The sequence below is a fragment of the Montipora foliosa genome, chromosome 11 (genome assembly GCF_036669935.1).
Source record: "Montipora foliosa isolate CH-2021 chromosome 11, ASM3666993v2, whole genome shotgun sequence".
In the NCBI taxonomy this organism is placed as follows: Eukaryota; Metazoa; Cnidaria; class Anthozoa; order Scleractinia; family Acroporidae; genus Montipora; species Montipora foliosa.
The window spans coordinates 13049645-13064784 of NC_090879.1; the positions used below are offsets into that span (position 1 = coordinate 13049645).

A 15140-nucleotide genomic window follows, 5' to 3' on the forward strand; every position below is an offset into this window, starting at 1 on the left:
CCAGTGTTTTTTGCTAAAAATGTAGAATATCCACCATTTAAATTACTATGCAAGTAAGAACGTAACTGTTGACACAAGTAACACTGAAGAAGACGAAAGTTGACATGCAGATTATCTCTATTTACTTTTTATAGAGTTTGGAGAGTAAACCCAGTTTTCAATATATCGGCCATGAAACTTCGTGAATTAATGCGGTCTCGTAAAACTCAAGAGTAGACAAGTATGATTTAACTCCCTTTAACAATAGTCATCAAGCTAAGGTTTTCTGGCACTCACTTCTCGCCTCGTTTTCGTATTGAGGTATTAGCATAAATTAACAAGTCAAATACATTAACACTTCACATGAATTATTGAACACTGCATCTACGCAGTTCTGTGTGTAGTAATAGTTGTGTCCCTTCTGCAGTGGGTTTGCACAGCAACTACTTGAAAATTAGGTCGTGAAATATAGCTAGACTTGTGGATGTTTCTTCACTGAGGGACCTTATGCAGCGACACAGGTACGGGACAAGTTTTCGCTTGGAATATTTTGATCAGCCGTTGTGTAATACACAAAACGGCAAACGCGTGCTTCGATGCAATTTAACTTCTGTTTGCTTATTAGTGTTTTGCTTCCGAGAAGGAGCCTAATTGTGTTTAAATATATCTATAGTGTGCATTTTATAACTCGAAAGGCAGCGATAGTAAAATAATTGGGGGATGATTCAACTAGTTTGGTTTTTCGCTGCTCGCAAAGACTTAAAAAGTGAACATCGATGATGATTTTATACGTGACCAGAATTATATGTGGCAAAATTTGGATTTCGGTCCTTTTTAGATTTCAATCGGCCCAAGGCTTGAATAATCAGGGAAAGGAAGAGAGGGTGTTAAATGCTTCGACGAGATAACATAAGCTAAGTCTTGAAAATTAATTTCTCTCTAGGAGTTCGAGACGGTGACACACGGGCATGTAGATTGATCCCGGCCATAATTTCCATCGCTTGTTACTTCCATATATTCTGCTTGAATTACACCGAGATCAAAGAATAGAAAGTACTTGTCAGTTAGAATTTCATATGGCTATAGCTTCCCATTGGAAAAAAGCTTCTTGTCTTTCGACCTTTAAAACTCCGCGGGATTGTCTTCGTGTTGTCAAGGGTTTTCAATTTGGACGCTCAAGGAATTCGTTGCAGTTTCGCGATTCTTTTGTGGTTAGTTTAATTATAGAGATTCTCATGTTACATATTATTGTAAATTAATCGAAATTCCTGATATATTGGAAATTTGAGAAGGGCTTTGTCAATAACCAAAGTGTGCTGTCTTGAAGTTCATCAGGGAAAGCAAATATATTAAGCTTATAAAATACTAGTAAAATAGTAATATTTTGTTTTAAGTCTTGAGAATTTCTAGTTTTGTTTCGCATTTCTGTTGTACTTTTCCTTGGCAGCCTAATCGAACGGCATTTAGTTTTTCCATGGCCTTATTAAACTTTGTTTTTTAAAAATTTTGGAGTTTACATAGTTTGCTTGTTACGATCAATCTTAGCAAATATCAATTTTTAACTTTTTGCGAGTCCTTATCAAATGTCGCTCACTATAAATTTATGAGATCTATACTTTCTTCTTTCTTCCAACCACAAGTCGTATAAACAAATCTTTGATACGAGATTTGAAACATTTTACACGTGATTGCAACGGTCTATCTTGCTTTCTTTAAAGTGAATACAAATTGACTTTTCAAACTTTAGAGTTCAGATTCTTTTGAAGGTGCATAAAACCCGGCAGAAGGGGTACTTCAGTATTTAATTTCACATCCCAATATAAGTAATTGCCATTTAATAAATCTCGCAAGGGGTTTTGTATAATTTCAAAATGTTTTCACGAATATTCCAGCTGTATGCTGTAATACTGGTGAAAAGACTCGTGAAACAAAAGGTCTTTGTTTTTTTGCATCATTTTGAAAGGAATGCATGATATGACGGGCTTATTTAAAGCCCAAGGCCATTGGACCTGTCTGCAACAATGATATTTTCTTATTTCTTTTGTTTTCTGCCATGTGCAGGAGCATGAGATTTGTTTACAAGCAGTGTATTATTGTAAGTGGTGCCCTTTTTAGTTGACAATAACATCAGAGGAAGTGAGAAAAAGCAAATATGATAAAAAATAGTACTGATTAGAACATACGGAAAGATTTAATAGTTAAAAATTCAATATTATTGAAGGTACATTTTGGTGGGATGGTGATATGTTTTAATAATGAAGCTGTGGTGGAAATCTTTATTAAGTGGTTCACTGATTTCTGGTGGCTTTAAAATTAAAAAAAGTAATGAAATTGTGTGCATGGCATTTGTTAAAATCTAACACCATGTGGAAACTGCTGGTAGTGCTAAAAATGGCTGTCTTCATGAACTTGCAGTGTTTCTGTTTGTTTGGTAAAAAATGAATTCAATCTGTGGTAAATAAACTACAGGGAAGTTGTTGATAAACTACACATGCAAGTTACTTTGTATACCTGAGCTTGTCGTTTGTGTAAAATATACAGGACTGCCGATATTGCTTTCTACCTACAAGGTTGAAACTTTTTCCAGCTGCCATTTATTATTTAAGGGGTCAATACAGAAGGCTTAGAACTGACTATCTATTGATAACCCTGTTTTGAGATAAGAGGGATGTACACAGACGACATCTTTATCAACCAAGTTGAAGGCTAAGCTTTCTTGATGTACACTGACAACTCTTAAATTTATAGGAAAAAATTATCACAATCTATAGGGGTGATAAGTGTCAACTTGTCAATGTCACATTCAAGGGGAGATATCTAGGTTGAGCCTGTTTACAAGTTCAGATTGCTCATGGTGGAAAGAATCAAGATTCAGATTGAAAAGAAGTCAATCCTGGATTGGCTCTTAAGTTAAAACTGTTATCCTTGATTTCTTAGAGAAAACATAAGTTTATTTGAATCAATGTGAATATTCTGGTTTGAGGAAGTTTCTGCACTTAACTGGAATTAGCTTTTCCTCGATAAGACCAGATGTCAGAGGATTGACTGCACATGTCATGAAAGTAACTTGAGACATCAGCAGGAGTCTTTTTTGCTAAATACCCCCAAAACCTGCAATATGGTGTTACAAAAAGAACAATGTTTTGAATTTTACCTGATTTTGTCTTTATTATAGCAATGCATCTTTATCTCCTTTCAGGTTAAAAACAAGAATATTCTGTATGAACTACCATGAAGGTTAGTCTCCTCTTTTATTATAATCTAATTATTTTTAATTACATTCTCAAACAATTTTTGACTGTACTGTCAATTAATATTCTTTCTGTGCTTGAATGGATACCATAAAGACTTGTGTATAAGCCGCACCCCTAACTTTGAAGCATGATTTTGGAAAAAATGTCAGAACTCCAAAAAAGCACTCTTGTAAAAAAAAATTGGGCTTTTGTTCACAGATGTTAACAATAAACTTGACGAAATCTAATGTTGTATTTCCAGTGACAATAATAAGTTAATAAACTCTGAAAATATCTTTTAAAAGCTTTTTAAAATCAATTTCCCAATTCCCTTTGACTGACAACAGTTGTCTTCATTCTCCCTAATAGCGTGGTACTTTCTTGCACATAGTGGAGAAATTAGTGTTGAGGTGATCGGTCGTAGACGACATTGTAAGCAGTTTATAGTTTAACTGCTCAAACAATTTAAGTGCAAATCAAACGCTTGAAAGAACTACTGGCGAGCAAGATTCGGGTTTAGAACCTGAAGATGCAAACAAACAGCTCCTTTAGGAGCCACCACTTCTACTGAAAGCAGTCGTGAACAACAGGTCTCAATTTGTTTAATCTTTAGTTACTGAAGATTTTCAGTTCAGTTTGTGACCCCTACATGCCAGTTTACTCCCTCTGACAGCAATGGTCTCGTGTATAAGCTGCACCCACAGTTTTTTTCCCACAACTGAAGCAACAAGGTGCAGCTTATGCACAAGTCTTTACGGTATATGGAGGTGAAGTTGTGACATGACGTGCATCTGTATTCATTGTTTTCTTTGTCACCTCCTGCATAGAAACATTTTACTGTGTCAAACTTAATTGTTTCATCAGTAGGACTTGACTTGAATTAATTTATTATTGCTACATTATTGTGTTTGATGTTTTACGCCTCAGAGCTATTGATGTTAATATTATATTAATGCTCTAGCTACCACAGTGAGGGAAGACAACATCCTGTTGTCAGAAGTCTCATAGAATCTTCTTCTCCGGTGCTGAAAATCCAAGCACCAGTCTAAAAGATACATGTGCACGTCTTATCACTGTATCACTGTCCCCAATAACAGGGCTTGAAATTGTGACCAATACAGTCGCATTTACCACTGAATTTTTTCACTTTGCGACTTGTTGTCACCTTTGCTCTTTTCAAACAAAAAGGTAAGCAGTTGCCACTTTGCTGCTACTTTTGCTGCAATAAATAAGGAGATGACAAAATTATTGTTTCTTGCTGTGAATTTTCTTTCAATCTGAAGATAGCATAATTGTAGCGAAACTTAGTTGTGATCATTTGTAACATGTACATTTTTCTTATACACAAGTTTTGCGGGCTCATATTTTGTTTTGCTAAACCGCTGACAACACAATGCAGTCAGACGATTTTGTGACTAAATTTTCATATCTTGTCGCAAAATTGTGACTGGATTTTTTCGTTAATTTTAAGGTCCTTTCAAGCTCATAGTTCTCGCACAAAATAGCAAATTGGACATATCTAGCTACATTGCAGTCCTTCTTTTTTATTCCTTTTGAGCCAGTTTGCTACACTTGCTCACAATATGCAAAACTGTCTCATCTTCGGTACCATACATTCTACAAGTGGGGAATTCTACACTCTTATCTGTGTGGAATGTGATGCAAATAGTTCTCAATGCTTGTTCCTGAGCACTGAATATCTTCCATGCATCCTTTCAGGTCACTTTTCCCCAACCACTTGCAGGTATTATTTCTATCTACAGTATCCCATCCATTTCTCTAAGGTATTAATTTGTCCATGCATTTCTTACTCTTTCCAGTTGTATAGCCTTCAATTTTCTCTTCATCTTGCTTCTTAAATTCTCTAGGGTGTGTATGGGAATGATGTTATGAGTTCTGACTGCAGCAACCAAAGTAGCCTGTCAACCGGCTTTGAGATCCACAACTGGGCGAAACAAGCCTTTGAGTAACAAGAGACTGGTCTCTGAACCTGTTCACAAGCTTCAACTAAAGGCTTCCCGAGGGTTCCATAAAAATTATTGTGTTTGATGTACCAACCCAGACTGTTTTCCTCTTCCATCTTTTGAGTCCTCTTCCTCTCTTGGTCCTAGAAACATACAGTCTATCAACATCAATTTAGTGTGTAGTGTTAAATTCTTATTCGGCAGTGTATTATTAGTATTTGTACGTGTAGTATTAATTATTACTGGTATTAGTTTTTATCAATTTAAATGTTAACTCCCTTTTAAATTAATTGCAGAACTCTAACAGAATTAAAAGAAGAATGCTAAGAGGTAATAAAATCTAGTATCTAAGAGTAATTATTATGTGGTCTTGAACTTTTAAATTTATGTATTTAAAATTGTAATAGTATTATCTGTAGACATGTTTATGATTGACTTGTGTTGTCAGGTGAAACAAATGATTGTAACCAAGACAATAAATCTATAACAATCCGTAATGTGTGGGAAGCAGATAATCTTTTGGGTAGTGCAAGGTCAGACAGAGTAAAGAGAGATATAGTGATGATGGAATAGTCTTTGTGTCGCATTCACGCACAGAGTAATTTTACGTAGGCTTTGGGCTAGAGAAAATTATTGTTTTAAGGAGAAGCCTTCATCATTGGTTTAATAGCATGAACAGAATCTTAGTCCAGGTGGAAAAATATATTTGCTGATAACCAGTATTTAAGGAAAAATAACACAGTCATGTATTATCCTTGTAAAGGTGGCAGTTGTAACCTTTTTTATTTGAATGTGGGCCAGACATTTTTATTATAATAATTTGGTATCATTGTTTCTGTTTTAACATAAATGTTGGAAATATTAATTAATGTGATCAAATTTCTGCCCTGTTGACTAAAGTAAAATATGATATTGCCTGCAAATTGTGTCCATGCCGGAAGAGGTTACAATTTGTCAAGTTAGTCACTTCATTCAACATTGTATGTTTTGGCTTTCTAAATCTAGCATGGAACTATAACTTGCAGTGTTCACTGTGTTGCTTCTTTCCCAAAAACTTAATCCGGAAATCACTTTTTTTAGGAATGTGCATTCTAAGCAAATACTTGTTAGATAATAATCCACCTTGGGCTTGTTAATTTGCATTCCATCGTGGGAAAATACCTGTGCATTGATCCAGAAAAAGGATGTAAGTGCCGCTCTAGAAAAGACAAAGCAAGCCAGAAATGCTAGCAAAAACTTTCATCTAGAACCTTCTTGATGGATTTAGACCACACAAGTTAACTAAAAGGTTTAGGGATTGAAAACTAGATGATTCAAAGAAGCAAATTCTTTGAGATAAATATTTTGTCTCCTGTCATGTTGGTCCCTAAAATATTGGCTTTTGTTTCCCTTGGGACCTATTGTCTTTACTTGAATAACACATTTCATAGCTATCACATATGGGTTGAGATATAAATGACATATTTTTGGTTGTTGTGTGGGCAAGTGTAGGCAAACCAATAATAATGATGTTTGTAATGCAATATATATAGGTCTTGAGATCTTTTCAGTCATTGCATCAAGAATTCTGCATCAGCACAGGCATTTTCGCACAGATAAATCATTGGAGGGCTCAAAATTAAGTCCCCAGGGACGTCAGTCAGGAAAGGTCAGAGAGATCACAGCTTCCACAAATAGCTATTACGGTTTCCACTGGCTTCTGTTCATTTTTGCTGCAGTTGAAGCAACAGGAATTTACAAAGTTAAATTGGTTTTGTATACATCTGCAACCATTGAGACATTTCTTAAAGAAGCACCATGGATAATAGCACTGGTATGGCTTGCAATTAGTAGACCAATACATTGGGTTCTCAATTATGCCATTGTATTCAACAGCCTAGTCCTTTATTCCTATGTATAATATTTTCAGTACATTAATCTAGTTTCTTCATCATCTGTCTGGTTATCTTTCAGAAATTTCAGTGTCTTGCATTCTAATTTCAAACTATACACTGTATATAAGTTGCGTTTTTCAAAGTAACTTATGAACCCAGTCATATCTTCATATGAATACGTAACAGTGTTATTAACTGAACGCAAAAATGGCACCCAATTTAGTAAGAAACAATAAACGTCAAGGAATTTAAACTGTAAAATGAGGCTAGACAGGCAAATGAGTGCAAAGTTTACAGTATGATTTTATTGGCAGCCATAATTTCTTTCTCTCTAAGTCATTCCTTTCCTTTGTTACCAAGTGCATTTTTGTTCAACATTCCCCCACTGATATTAATCCTGTTGTACTTCAGATCTCTATAACTCTTTGATATTGATTCAAAGTACCAAGGTATAATCTAATGGTATTGATTCCTTTGCTCAGTTTTCTCACGAGTATTAATATGTTATTATCATTTTAATTTCTGTGTTTAACTATACAATCACATTTAACTTAGGAAATCATGTGTGAAATTTTACATGTACACGTGTATACATTTGTATAATGTGCCGGATTTAGTGATGCATTTTGTATTATTATTATTGTGGGTTATGATGTATGGTTTTGATGTTACAAATACATTTACAGCTCATAAATTATTTATTTCATCTATAGTACTTTAGAATCATAACAAGTCATTGCCCATAATGTTTGGAAGGTATCTAACATTCCCAAGATTGGCACTATTAACATTTTTACTTAAGAGTACAGTCTAACTTAAAACAAAAAAAATTAAATTAATATATATTTATTTTAGTTAGCAATGTGTACAGTGCATACTGTACCCCAAGTAAAGCAAACATGATCCCACATTGAGTAAATGTTTTCATGTAAAACATAGCATTTATGCCACCATGGATTTCTCTCGTTAGGGATAATTTTATGCAAGGCAGACTCGTTATTATTTCAGTGAATTGTGCACAGTACTTTCTTGATCTCTGCATTTTTTTTCCCCATACATCTTTTTGCCAGGATTCCATTTCGTGGCTATCCCCCAACTAACATGGGCCCCTTGAAATCTGGAAATTTTCAAGCCTCTTGGGTGTATTTCCCATGATTTTCAGCTGATAAACTTAAGTTAAATGCGTCATTTTCTGGCAAAAAAAAATTAAAAGTGGATTGAAACTGTACTTGCTTTTGCCCACCAAACGCATCAGTTGTGTTAACACTACTATGCGTGCTTGTCTTTTCTTCCAACAATCGTGGCAGCTATCCTAGAGGAAGTTGGAGGCTGGGACTGAGTAAATGTAACTCGAAAAAGATACTACTTCTTGTGGCCATGAACAAGCACTCTACAGTACTAGGATTTGTGCAGTGAAATCAGTTAGGTAACAGATGTTATGCTCGACACAGATGGTCGGACAGCTCCCTGGCTAAAAGCTTGGCATTTGATATATTTTTCAATGCACATTTTCCCAGCCTAATGGCTTTCTATCAGCATGAAGGTTTCAAGCATGAAGAAGGATGCATTAGGAGCATCTAGTAGTTTGGTGAACCTTGTTTACAAAATGGTTACTAAGAAGTGCTTGTCTACCTCATGTATCCACCAAAAATATTAACTAAAGTAGACTACGGAGGTATATCTATGACAAAATGCAATCCTCTGTAATTGACGTAGTCATTTCCAAATCGTGAATGCATCGATCCGAAGCTGAAGGGCGAACACACATTTTAGGTGCCATGCACTGCAGATAGTGAAAATGCAGAAAGGCATAATGGTAATGTTCAGTAATCACACAAAGAGGCATAACGTGAGCAAAAAGACAGCTAGTCATAACGTGAAAAGGCATAATGCAATTTGGCATGACGTGAAAAGGTGAAATGCAAATAGGCATAACACGAATTGGGAAAATGCAAATAGGTATAATGTGCATTGGGAAAACCCAAATAGGCATAACGCCAAAAGGAATAACGCAAAAAGGCAAAATGCAAAGAGATGGAGGAGGGGGATGGGTATGTGGTCGTGAGTGGGGGAGGGGTGGGTATTTACTGCTGGAAGCAAGACAAAACTAGCGCCCGCAGAAACTTGTGCCGCTGGTTCAGATAGCACCATTTAGAAAGTGGCTGCAAATCGTAAGAAACATAAAAAACAGCAGGTACCCGCGTAGCATTGACTTCATGGTAGAAGAAAATTACAAACAACAGTCTTGCATATTTGTAGTGATCGAGCGCATTGGTGAAACGCATTGGTTGAGTTGCACGGTACAGTTCCAGAAAATGGAACTGTAGCTGTGATTGGCTCAATTCAAGAAAGGAATGTGGTTCCAATGTGAGAAGCTGTTCCTTTCAGGGGAGTGTTGCGTGCCATCCAGAAAGACGGCTGCAAAGAAGACTAAAGGGAGGATGAGTGAGCAAGAAATTATCTTGCTTACACATGGGTAAAATTCCCGCACAATTTATGTCACTTCCGACTCGCTTATAAATGGTGACATTCGCTATTATAATGTTTAATGTTTTACTTTGCCATATAATTATTATTATTCTAGTTTGATTTTCTGCTGATTTTTGTGTCCTTAGAATCACACTGCACTGATGTTAATGGAAAGCAAGTAAAGCATGAAGATCCTTTTGTGCCAAAAGGAAAGGTTTGCCAGCACTGTACATGTTTGAATGGGTATGCTCGAGAGTGTGTTCCGGCAAAATGTGCAGTGCCTACTTGTAAGGACTATAAGGCGGTGCCTGGAGAATGTTGTGCTTACACATGTCCATCAGGTGAGAAAAGAAATTCCTTTAGAATGATATTGATTTGTAAATTTTGTTGAATCTTGTCTATTTGCCCTTGCTTTAAAGAGATAAGGTCTCACCTCCTTCAAAAAGACATCTTTAACCCTTTCAGCCCCGTGGGGTTCCCCATTGACGAGTAAAATCGTCTGGTGTTAGACAGAGTAAAATCTATAAGTGGCACTATTGGGAGTTAGAGGGCACTAGAGGGAATGTCTCTCTCTCTCTCTCTCTTTTTTTTTCTTTTTTTGAAATTTCCATTTTAAGTTTTTGTGTAAGGGAAGTAAAATTTAGAATTGCTTCTTCCCTGGCACTGCCATCTTGAATGGGTGAGGACAGTATTCAAGCCATCCAGCGAGCCATACTGAGACACATCTGCAATTTTTAGTCACTTATAAGTACTGTGCTTAGATTGGGAAAATTAGGTGAAAACTAAGCCTAAAAAAGGTTTAGGTTAGGTAAGGGTTGGTTAAGGCCCTTATTCACAGTTATTCATAATACTTTCCTGGTAATTCTGTGAAGCACAAAGCCATCCAGGTTAAATCTATTTCCCTTGAATTTACATACATGTATATAGGAAGCTAAAGTCTATATTAAGCTTAAAGAAAGATTGGGGTGATGTAATGGTTAGTGTTAACTTGCATGGGCGGCTGGCTTGCACTTTTTCCTAACTCATTTTGAATCATTACATCACTCAAAATAATTTGAATATTGATGAAGAGAACGATAATCATGAAATTATTTTTTCCCAATAACTTGCCTTTCTTGGAAAAAAAAGTTTTCATGACTTTTGATGTAGACAATTATTTTCCTATTTAAAGTGAGATGTAAAGCAAGTAATAATTTTATTTTTGTTGGAGTACAGGTCCCCGTAAGTCCACCTGTATTATTAAGCCTATGGGCTGGGAGGTTCAGTTTAATAGCAACATACGGAAGATTTTTAGATTCCAAACAATTTTTGTTCCATTCTTGCAAATCAGCATACGTACTTCATTAAATTGCTTCTTTTGTTGTTTTTTCTTTTTTTGGCTGCTTATTGTGAAATCTAGAGTTCAAATACAGCTTACTCATGGAAGCAGAATGCTTGATAGCTTTTCTGAGTAAAGATAAATCTGTCCACCTTTTATAATAATTTATAACGAGATGCTACAGATACACGCCTTGTATGGCTTGGAACCTGTATATAGCATTCTTGGTGATTTAAATTGGCTGCAAGTAGAAAATATAACAAAAAGATGGATTTTTCGTAATAAACCTCTTTAGCTTGTACCTTTTGTTTTCCCATTTCAGACCACGTGATGTTACTCTATAGAGCACAGTTTCTTTCAAATGCTGTCTTACATGTATGCATGTGCTTACGTAGAAATAACGTATGAAAAAAAAAACAAAAGGAAAATTTCCTTGAGAACATCACATGGTATGAAGTAGGAAAACAAAACAAGGTGCTTATCATCTAGTCATCAAGTCAATGGAGTGGTTAATTTTTTTGACAGGCAATAATTCTGCGGCTGCGGAGCTGGCAATAATCATCAGTCTCTCTGTGGGATTATTGTTGCTGCTTGTACTTCTGATATTCATGCTTAATAGAAACCGCAAGAAGAGTCAAAGGGATAGAATCAGAAACGAAGTCATTGAACAGTCACAAAGTAAGTCAACAGGCCACCCCAAACTTGTATGCAAGTTGTTGGTTAGTCCTAGTAATTCCCAATAGACGTTTTTGCAGATACAGCGGCCATTTTGATTTCTGTTGTTTCAGATAGCTATTATGGGATGCCCAGGGGGCAAATTAATGTCCCCCCTCCCATAATGTCCTTTGAAACAATAGTGATCAAAACAACCACTGTATCTGCAATTAAAGGTCTGTTAGAGCAAATATAAATGTTGTCTGACTTGTGAAATGAAAGTGTTGTAATAAGTTAATTAGTGTTGTTTATCTATTGGTTTAGTCTAGATGAGTAGCATGATCACGGTACCCATTTCTGTAACATACCTAAAAATTGTGAAATTGTGTTTATTGGGGTGAAAATCACTTATTTTGGCTTATTTCCCATCCAGACTTACATATCTTTCTAATTGTTCGGAAAATATTAATGTTTCGTCCGTTAAAACTGAATTTTTGATTTACCCATGACCCCTTGCAGGCGTGGTCTTTCATACAGATAGTCAATTTTGAGGCAAATAAAAAGTAAAAACAGAAAGCTTTCACTACATGGAGGATAGCATCCCCTCATTTAGTTCTATTGACACCCTAAACGCCGGCTTTCTGCTCCACTTTTTTGCTCCACTTTACAATTTGAGGTCAGAGCAGATGTCTCTCTCAATTTCCTGAAAATTGCCCCTGAAAAGACATTGTGGACTTCCCAATAATATCCATAGAGGAAAGGTTACTAAGCCTTGTGAAGCACATGGAAATCATGGCTTCTTTGCGATGTAGATTTGTGATGTTCACTGGCACTCAAGACTAGGTTCAATATGGCGCGGCATGTTAAAAAAAACGTAGCGACTCAGTCAAAGGCTAATATTTTCGCTACCCTGAAAGCTACGATGACGAAACTGTGGAAATAGCTAGTGGAACTTGTGAGCATTCAGAAAATGCTTGGTTGGAACCCACTTACGCCTTGGTTGGAGCAGGAGCAACATTGAAAGAAGTGGTCTCGAAAAATATTATTGCGTAATTGCGGAACAGAAAAAGCGTAGCGACTGTTTTGAGGAGTGATTTCTCCATTCGTAGTGGATCCCTCAAACTAATTTTTCTGTATGTTAAAGCACAAGGTATGAGCATTTAGTTGAGATGGTTTTGAAGCCACAGATATCAATTGAAGACTTGTTTCAAACTATAACCTAGTGAGCGCCAGAATTCCAAAACACAGCGTTACAGTAAGGAAACTACGGAATTTTGAATCTTTTTAATGTGTTTTAATAAACTTGAACTGTTTTAATTTGGCTCATATGTAGTATTTACTGCGTGTTATCACTGGTTATTGTCCGTTAATCCACATAATTGTTCTCTCTTATGAAAAATGGTTTTGAAGACTTTCAATTTGAAAATTGTGTTACGCGTTACACTCAAAATTTGCCTATTTTTCTATCCTTTTCCTTTGTTTTCTCAAGAAAGGAAAGTCGCTTACCCTTTTTACACCCTGTATGCTAATCAACAAGGATAACCTTAGCATTCAGCAAAAATATAGCTTCATTGAAGACGTTAAACTGAATAAATCAGGAAATGTTTCTGAGTCACCCCCAAGTGGGTACGGTGATTGTGCTACACATCTCTAGTTTAGTTTGAGTTTGGCCACCCAAGTTGCGAGGATCATTTAAAAGTTAAAAGCTCGACTTGTCCTACTCATTGTGGACAACCTGTGGGCCCTTAATTAAACAACGCACAGAGTTTGCGAGACAAGGCCTACAGTCCAGTCTTTATCCTAAGCTTAACTGTTTGCAGATGTTCACTTTCTTGTCAGGAATTTTAAGACTCTGAATGATTAGCCTGTTCCAGGCTCCCAGAAACTGAGATGGTAGGGAAAGAGGAAAAAAATGCGTGCTCACGCAGTTGTTTTCGTTTTCCCGACTATCTGCGAGCTTGGAACAGGCTACTGAATTATGGTCTAGGCAGTAGTCTGGTGTGCTCAACCAACTGGGTCAGGTGTTGGCCATCGTTGTTTTGTGTTGTTAATCCTTCTTATATCTTTGTTTGTTTGCAGGACCTCTCAATAACAGGCTAGCAGTTATCACAGAAGAAAACAATGATAATATAGAGCCACCTCCCCCTTATACCCCTGGGAGGGGCAGATACAGCTTAAGAAAAGCACACTATACATCCCCTCCCTTCACACCAAACGAACCACCTCCGCCGTATGAAATAGACTCTAGAGAAGCCACAGATGTATAGCAGATGCCTTCGAAATGTATGCATCACCTCGAAAGATCTGTTTGCCGGAGCCTGCATGGAAGGACGTTCGCTGTAATATTCAAAGCGCACGGATGACGTAATTTGCCACTCGAGCGCTGTCTCTTCTAGGTTGTGACCATGGTAACCTTTTGACTTTGGCAACCATTACCTTCCAAAGGAGAAAAGTGGAAGGATGAATCATATCCCTTGAATGCATTGCGTCAAGTCTGGAAAAGGCTGTTGACCAGTTACTGGGATTTGCTTTCTTGGTTCAAAGGGAGATAAGTGGCTCGTCGTTGGAAGAGTATTCATTGACTTGTCTGTAAGGCAAGATGCGGTACTAAACAACTGACGGGTGTATTTAGCAAATTAAGGCCACCCTTAGGAAATGGCTGGGCCTTTCAGAGACGAAGTTGTGTTGATTTTTACCTGTTCAGCTTTCAAGTAGAGGAATATGACTTTTTGAAGAACTCAGTTCTTATAATATTTAAAGGGGCTAGGTCAAGCTATTTCAGGTAATTTTGTTTAATTTTGTTAATTATGAGCTCTAAACGTCAGATTGGCAGAGCAAGAGTCTTTCATTTGCAAAAGTACGGCCTCATAACTGAGAATGATTTTCCAGCTGTGTACATGACATTTTGATATAGACTGATATAAATTTGAAAAAAGGTGGGCCGACGTTTTTCAAATTTACCCAAATTCAATCCATTTCAGTCCTCTCCAGTTTTGTCCATCTATGTCCCTTCTTGGCTTCCCTGTGTTTTGTTAGAGCTCTTCTATAGTTTTGAACAGTTATTTTGATATTTTAGTTAATTCTATGACCATTTGATCAGTGCTGAAATTGCCTAAAATTGCGTGACCTAACCCCTTTAAGCCAAAACGGTAGTGTTAGAGAAGGAAGATCCATGAGGCACAACTTGGTTATCAAGGAAAGATGGGATAAATATGTACATAAACGTTGTTTTAGAGTCCATTCTTTTCCTATGAACAATAAACAAGTTCGTTTTAATATCAATGATTTACTTTAAGCAGAGTTTAAGTAGAGGCTTGCTTACCGCTTTAAGTGAAAAAGACTTGCTGCAGAATAATTGCGCCTTTTGGAATTATTTCTAAGAAACTGGTCGATTCGCTTACACATGTTAAGTCGTATCTCCAACACGCAACAGACTTTGACAAACTTCGAGCATTCAACTTGCTGTGCGTCTCGATAAAAGGTGTCCAAAATTATGATTGCCTTCAAGAATATTTAAGAAACTGAGAAAAGTTTTCCAAAACAAGTTGGACGATTTTCGCATACAAATACTCGTGTTGAGTAACATTTGTGCGATTTCCAACACAAGGTTGTCCGTGTTCGCAAAACGACTCACATTCAATACACATTT

General features: G+C 36.6%; 2 protein-coding genes across 4 annotated transcripts in view; one reads left to right on the plus strand and one right to left on the minus strand.

The window, feature by feature from the left end:
- The first annotated feature begins 340 nt into the window (after positions 1 to 340).
- Positions 341 to 14769, plus strand: LOC137975122 (uncharacterized). 3 transcript variants are annotated; one of them, XM_068822191.1, is made up of 6 exons: positions 341 to 500; positions 3179 to 3216; positions 5473 to 5506; positions 9666 to 9860; positions 11363 to 11515; positions 13571 to 14769. In XM_068822191.1, the coding sequence occupies exons 2-6, from the start codon at positions 3211 to 3213 to the stop codon at positions 13756 to 13758; spliced, it is 576 nt and encodes a 191-aa protein (XP_068678292.1). In that variant the 5' UTR covers positions 341 to 500; positions 3179 to 3210; the 3' UTR covers positions 13759 to 14769. The 3 variants fall into 3 exon arrangements, with proteins under 3 accessions (XP_068678292.1, XP_068678291.1, XP_068678293.1); XM_068822190.1 differs by lacking the exon at positions 5473 to 5506 and having other exon boundaries at positions 350 to 500; positions 13571 to 13896; XM_068822192.1 differs by lacking the exons at positions 341 to 500; positions 3179 to 3216; positions 5473 to 5506 and adding an exon at positions 6840 to 6989 and having other exon boundaries at positions 13571 to 13896.
- LOC137975121 (ubiquitin recognition factor in ER-associated degradation protein 1-like) overlaps positions 14707 to 15140 on the minus strand; it is an 18185-nt gene continuing 17751 nt past the window's right edge. Inside the window, exon 12 of the mRNA XM_068822189.1 lies at positions 14707 to 15140. This exon is cut by the window's right edge and continues 1497 nt beyond it. The gene's annotated coding sequence lies outside the window, so the exon portion shown is untranslated.